Source organism: Oncorhynchus tshawytscha, unplaced genomic scaffold (genome assembly GCF_018296145.1).
Source record: "Oncorhynchus tshawytscha isolate Ot180627B unplaced genomic scaffold, Otsh_v2.0 Un_contig_6830_pilon_pilon, whole genome shotgun sequence".
Classification (NCBI taxonomy): Eukaryota; Metazoa; Chordata; class Actinopteri; order Salmoniformes; family Salmonidae; genus Oncorhynchus; species Oncorhynchus tshawytscha.
The window spans coordinates 10,504-17,500 of NW_024607804.1; the positions used below are offsets into that span (position 1 = coordinate 10,504).

The 6,997-nt window shown below is 46.7% G+C and overlaps 1 protein-coding gene across 1 annotated transcript; it reads right to left on the reverse strand.

The window, feature by feature from the left end:
• Positions 1 to 2,758: 2,758 nt before the first annotated feature.
• Positions 2,759 to 4,772, reverse strand: LOC121842867 (hairy/enhancer-of-split related with YRPW motif protein 1-like). The gene is made up of 5 exons (XM_042312657.1): positions 4,562 to 4,772; positions 4,250 to 4,325; positions 4,045 to 4,128; positions 3,814 to 3,895; positions 2,759 to 3,564 (listed from the first exon to the last, which is right to left on the reverse strand). Exons 1-5 carry the CDS (start codon positions 4,648 to 4,650, stop codon positions 2,930 to 2,932), a joined length of 966 nt encoding a protein of 321 aa, XP_042168591.1. The 5' UTR covers positions 4,651 to 4,772; the 3' UTR covers positions 2,759 to 2,929.
• Positions 4,773 to 6,997: the final 2,225 nt, after the last annotated feature.

Genomic DNA, 6,997 nt, shown 5'->3' on the forward strand with positions numbered 1-6,997 from the left:
AAGCAATAAAACTGGCATTCTTTAGACTAGTTGAGTGTCTGGAGCATCATCATTTGAGTGTCTGGAGCATCATCAAAAGGGCCAGAAACAAAGACCTTTCTTCTGAAATTCTATTCTTGTTCTGAGAAATGAAGGCTATTCCATGCGAGAAATTGCCAAGATACTGAAGATCTCGTACAACGCTGGGTACTACTCCTTTCACAGAACAGCGCAAACTGGCTCTAACCAGAATAGAAAGAGTGGGAGGCCCCGGTGCACAACTGAGCAAGAGGACAAGTACATTAGAGTGTCTAGTTTGAGAAACAGACGCCTCACAATTCTTCAACTGGCAGCTTCATTAAATAGTACCCGCAAAACACCAGTCTCAACATCAAGCCTTCTCAGCCTTCTAGGCAGAGTTGCAAAGAAAAAGCCATATCTAAGACAATAAAAGATTAAGATGGGCAAAGAACACAGACACTGGACAGAGGAGCCCCACGGTGGAGGTGTCATAATACCCATTAAACTTAGAGGTCAAACAGGGAAATGGTTCCAAACATTTTTCCACCATTAATTTCTCCCATAGGGGATTTTAGTCTCCATCACTAGTTTTCTACTGCTATCCAATGGTCTCTAGTGGATACATTGCATACTACTACAGCAGGAACTTAGTGCGCATCGAGTGATTGAGTCCCAAATGGCACCCTATTCCCTACTGTACACTACTTTTGACCAGAAGCCCATGAGCCCTAGTCAAACGTGATCTACTGTTGTCTACAGGCTTCAGTATGTGTCATCCAGCTGCCATCTATACCTCAATCTTGGCCACACAATAGTCTCCTGCCCAGACCAGACCAGACCATATTAGTGGGGTCAGACCAGACTATATTAGTGAGGTCAGATCAGGCCAGTCCATATGAGTGGGGTCAAGGGGCATCGATGATTTCCTCAAGGATTTCCTTTTAATCACTTCCTGGGTATTCATGGAGGCAACAATGGCACTAAAACGAAGTTTTGGAGACTCTCGACCAACCCTAATCTCGTCAACCCAGAACCACAATCTTGCGTCTGTCCACGAGAGATTACAACCAGCCAGCTAGTCAATCAGTCAGATTCTCTGCTAGATTACTGTTAGCTACCACTTTGCTCATATATAAAACATATAGTACATACAGATGTAGGACCTTAATTTGAGCCAGTTTGTTACAATAGGAAAATAATCCTGCAGCAACAGAACAGATTATAATTAATGGACATTTTTGTAGGGGTTGATACCTTTTTCTGCAGGGCAAATCAAGTCTGAAATTTCAATGTCGGAATTACACTTTAGAAGTCTTTATAAAACTCAAATACACTACAAGTTTGAATTTCCTGCTGTGTAGGACAATGCTGAGCAACAGAAGAGTGATCAAATGAAGAGCCAACATCTTTATGCAACTCCTTCATTCACCAAAAACCAAGAAAAAGGGCAGTTTGTCACCACTCCCGTCGAAGTTGGCTCCCCGCCGGTTCGGGTGGTGCTCGGCGGTCTTCGTCACCAAGCTACTAGCCGCCACCGATCCCTTTTCGTTTCGGTTAGTTGTCTCATTCGTTACACCTGTTCCTATTTTATGTGTGCTTGATTGTCTTCCCTATTTAGCGTATGGAACCCGCCCCTTTGTTGTGCGGGATTATTTTGATGTTCACGTTGGTGTTGGTGTGGTGTTGGTGGTGTTGGTGTTGTTGTTAGTGCTCTGGACATTGTTACCCGTTGGTTTGGGTTGGTCAGTGTTTGCTCCCTGCGTGTTGGGCATTTCATTTTGGTGCCGTATTAAAGTGCACTTTCCCCCTGGACCCCGCTGCTCTCTGCGCCTGATTCCTCGCTACACACCCAGCCAGCCGTGACACAGTTGAAACTGATAAATGAGTTTATGTGAAGTGATGTGGGAAGTGGACAACATACTCTAAACCCCACAACAGTTCATAGGTAAAACACATGAATCTTGAGCATTGATCAAAAAAACAGCATCTTCTTACAAACTCAGTTTATTGGTACAAAAATATTACAAAACTACATTTTTTCAAAGTTGCTTTCTATATAAAGCAGGTTCGACAATCCCATATAGACATAACTAATGTATTAGCAGATCCAGTTCATGTGTAACTCTATTTGTGATACATTGCAGGTGTATTTGTTCTCTTTCAAAGCTGCAGGAGTTATATTTTTTTTACAATATTATATTTGACCTACAAATACCCCCAAATCCTTAGTGCACTCTGATAATAAACCAAATGAAATCAGTTTTGTGGTCATGAAACAATAGTCAGTCCTTTCCTACCTTGGAGGCCATATCTGGGCTCACAACAACATTTAACATTAATTATTCATGATAAAAACATATAGGATAGAACACTATGTTATCTATGTTCCTTTATACAGCAGTACTGACCAAGGGAGGTGGCATTAGCCTACCTCATCCCCCTCATTGCCAGAGGGGAAAAACAGATGAGAGAGCCAGGTACTCCTGCTGGGTTTGTGGAGTGTTGGCGGGAGGCAGGTTGGCGGGAGGCAGGTTGGCGGGAGGCAGGTTGGAGGGAGGCAGGTTGGAGGGAGGCAGGTTGGCGGGAGGCAGGTTGGCGGGAGGCAGGTTGGCGGGAGGCAGGTTGGAGGGAGGCAGGTTGGAGGGAGGCAGGTTGGAGGGAGGCAGGTTGGAGGGAGGCAGGTTGGCGGGAGGCAGGTTGGAGGGAGGCAGGTTGGAGGGAGGCAGGTTGGGGGAGGCAGGTTGGCGGGAGGCAGGTTGGAGGGAGGCAGGTTGTCGGGAGGCAGATTGGGGGAGGCAGATTGGGGGAGGCAGATTGGGGGAGGCAGATTGGGGGAGGCAGATTTGGGGGGGGAGGCAGGTTGGGGGAGGCAGGTTGGAGGGAGGCTGGATCTAAGTTGTTGCCTTCCGGTTCTGATGATCACAAGAGTTCAGAAGGCCCCGATCTCAGTCCCCCAGGGCCTGTAAGGCTGATTTCTCAGAGCTGTGGAGGAGCCTGATGAATTGAGGGCTGCCGGGGACACTCGGGGAAAAGTAGTGAAGGAGAAGGCAGACAGGGAGGAGAGGAGGGGTGGTGGTTGGGAGAGCTTGGAGGCTGAGACTGACAGGGCCAGCCCCAGGGGTAGATTGTCATTGGGGGGCACCCTGAGTGCCTCTGAGGGGGCCGTCACGCTGAGTCTGGAGGTCACTGAGGTATCAGTTGAACAGGAGGATGACATGGAGGAGGAGGAGGAGGAGGAGGAGATGGAGCAGGAGGAGGGTGGGCTGCTGGTACTGTGGGGGGCTAGTGTCCGTCCCTGGGGGAGTGGTAAGAGGGGGTGTGGCAGGTGGGCGGAGGGTGTCCTCAAAGCAGAGCCCCAGGCTAGTTGTCCAGGGTGTCCAGTCAATCCAGTGTGGATGTCTCTCTGAGAGGCGTAGTTGTTGAGGTGAGAGACCAGGCGTACGCGGAGAGGGTCGACACTGTTCCAGCCCTCCATGATGCTTAGGTAGCGGGCCGTCTCTGACAGACACTCCCTGAAGCCCAGGCTGCGGTAGTCCTTGGCCAGGGCGTGGGCTTCAAAATACCCTACCAGGAGAGGGAGGCAGAGGGTCAGGAACAGGAACTACAATACACAGGAGTATACAGAGCACTACACAACTAGAGGAACAAAAGGACATGGAGACACTTGGTTCTAATTCTGTGGTGGAGCTTGGAGGATATGCCTAGTTCCCGACAAATATGCAGAAGTTTTTCTAGAAGTTTCCCTATCACAACATATTTTTTACAGGCTGTCATCATAAATCAAATCTTTGTATTGTTTTGTTATTGACTCACCTTGTCCGCTGGCAGCATGTATCATCTTCAAATGATCTACAGTAATCTGCAAAATTTCAGCTTTTTCCAATTTTGACGATCCCTGTGACAAAAGGCAAACATTCGATTAGATTGTGTTACTTGTAAAATAACAGTCCTAACCAAAGATGTAGAAAAAGCGGAAGTTGACTACTGAGATTAATATACTCTGAATCCAATAGGTCTGTATGGTATATATGTACTGTAGCCTACCTGCTTCTCAAACGCACTTGGCACAAGTCTTCTGAGATCAGTTAGGCTGTTGTTGATTCGGTCACGTCGCCGTTTCTCAATAATCTGTGGATGAGAGCGAGGTGTAATTAGATTTTTGCGTCTCCGACAGCATATCAAGGTGATGGTGAACCTTAATAATGGCAATATATGGCGTATAATTATGCAAGACAAATGTAATTCTCACTCCTCTGCGTCGTTTTCTGGCTTGAGTTTGAGTGGTTTTCGGGGGTGACATCAAGTCATGCGAAGAGTCAAGGTTTCTGAAATAATCAAAGTAATTTTCATTCAGTTTCAATAAAATATTGGTGACGATAGGCTTCTGTCACGCATAGCCTGTTTTTCAAGAGAGACACACTGTGTAGAGATGCGTGATTTAGATTAGCCTACCACAAAAAAAAAAAAAATACACATTAGGCTTATATCAGAATGACAAATAAATACATTTTCTCATTTAAAAAAATATTTCCTATTCGTCATAACTGAATTTTCAACATACACATTTTCGTCACCACTGTCCTTCTCCACTTCTATATTGTCATCAAGTTCGCTATCAGATGAACAGCTGTAATTGTGATTTCGTCTCATTTTGCTCCAGAACCCCAAGTAGCAATATTCAGTATAGATTGTCCCTCAATGTGAACTCCGCAAATCCTGTGAAAGCGACGTGTCCGCGCAACTGTTTAAAGTCAAGCCTTGTTCTCAGAGTATTATTTTCAGACCATGTAGCTTAAAATGAGAGGGGCGGGGAATAGGCGGGCTCTAAAAGTACTAAGCCTATTAAAATCAAGCTGACGTTTGAGTGACATGTTTTGTTGTTTTCGTTCAATGATGGCGGGGCCTCTCTGAATGCCAGTATGGGAGCTACAAATATAATCCGTAAACTGTAGGTCTACCATTAGTTAAAGATGCACTAGGCAGAAATCGCTCAGCGATTTCCTGGTCAAATTCTAATAGTTTGCCTAATTTCATTTTATGCAAAAAAAAACAAATGTTGTATTCTAATAGTTTGCCTAATTTCTGTTTACGCAAACAACGAAATGTTTTATTTTATTTCATACATTTTTTGTACCCTTATTTTACAATGTCCATTTACTGAGAACAGGTTCTCATTTACAGCAATGACCTGGAGAATAGTTACAGGGAGAGGAGGGAGGGATGAGTGAGCCAATTGGAAACTTAAGAACGGGAGGCATAGCAATAGCGCACATAGAACTGATCTGATCTGATAACTGATAACACTTCTTAGACTTGCTTTCAACAAAAATGACATATCTATAACTACATTTTCTATGTGAATTTGGTCGAGTAACCCAAAAAGATACATAATTGCAGTTTTAAGATAACCCACAGAATATGTTTTCAATCACCATTCAATAAATAGTTTTAACCTCCTCAAGGATGTGTCCCAAATAGCACGCTATTCTCCATAAAATGCACTACTTTTGACCAGATCCCTATAGGGTTGCCACTTGAGGCTCAAACCAAGACTCCCATGCAGCCAGCCTGTCAGTCAGTCCTCAGCCCCCCTGTTGAGCTCCCAGTCAGGGGCCACAGGGACCATTAGCCCAAGAGCTCTCGCCTTTTTCACTGGTGTGTAACAGGACTCATGGGCCATTAGGCAAAGTGTGTTGTTCATTGTATGCTGTCAGCTGTGTGGGTCAACAGCAGCATTGATCGGACTGGAGGCCCCAGTGGCTCTGGTTGCTTCAGTGGCCAAGCACTTCTAGGAAGTTCCCTGTTCTGAAGAGAAACCAGGTGAATTGACTGGCTCAAGGAGCCTGAATGGCACCCCTCACCTAGGAAATATTCAGCCAGTAATTGGAGAAAGAAAAGCATGACACTGACAGATCTTTACCATGGGCAAAACTAGATGTTTCTCCAGAGTTGAGTCAACAGTTGTCTGTCTCTGTTCTGTTCCCAGCAGCACCTTGGAGCAGGTTTCTGCCCTGTCTGTCTCTGTTCTGTTCCCAGCAGCACCTTAGAGCAGGTCTCTGCCCTGTCTGTCTCTGTTCTGTTCCCAGCAGCACCTTGGAGCAGGTCTCTGCCCTGTCTGTCTCTGTTCTGTTCCCAGCAGCACCTTAGAGCAGGTCTCTGCCCTGTCTGTCTCTGTTCTGTTCCCAGCAGCACCTTAGAGCAGGTCTCTCCCAGCAGCACCCCCTGCCCGTCTCTGTTCTGTACCCAGCTGCACCTTGGAGGAGAGCACCTGTTTCCCTGGCCTGTCCATCAGCTCAGTTGTTAACTTGTTGGCACTTGGAGTTGATTCCAAGGAGCAGCTGCACACACACACACACACACACACACACACACACACACACACACACACACACACACACACACACACACACACACACACACACACACACACACACACACACACACACACACACACACACACACACACACACACACACACACACACACACACACACACACACACACACACACACACACACACACACACACACACATCAAGTCCTGACCAACTGCAGCAAATACTTACATTTCCAGACTGGCCAAATTATAGAGCTTGACATGTGTGTGTAATGCAGTGGTGTAAAACAGTCATATCCCTTCCTGCGCTCCTGTACAGTCCCCCTGCTGTACAGTCTCCCTGCTGGACAGTCTCCCTGCTGGACAGTCTCCCTGCTTGACAGTCTCCCTGCTGGACAGTCTCCCTGCTGTACAGTCTCCCTACTGGACAGTCTCCCTGCTTGACAGTCTCCCTGCTGGACAGTCTCCCTGCTACAGTCTCCCTACTGGACAGTCTCCCTGCTGTACAGTCTCCCTGCTGGACAGTCTCCCTGCTGTACAGTCCCCCTGCCCGACAGTCTCCCTACAGTCTCCCTGCTGGACAGTCTCCCTGCTGGACAGTCTCCCTGCTTGACAGTCTCCCTGCTGGACAGTCTCCCTGCTGTACAGTCTCCCTACTGGA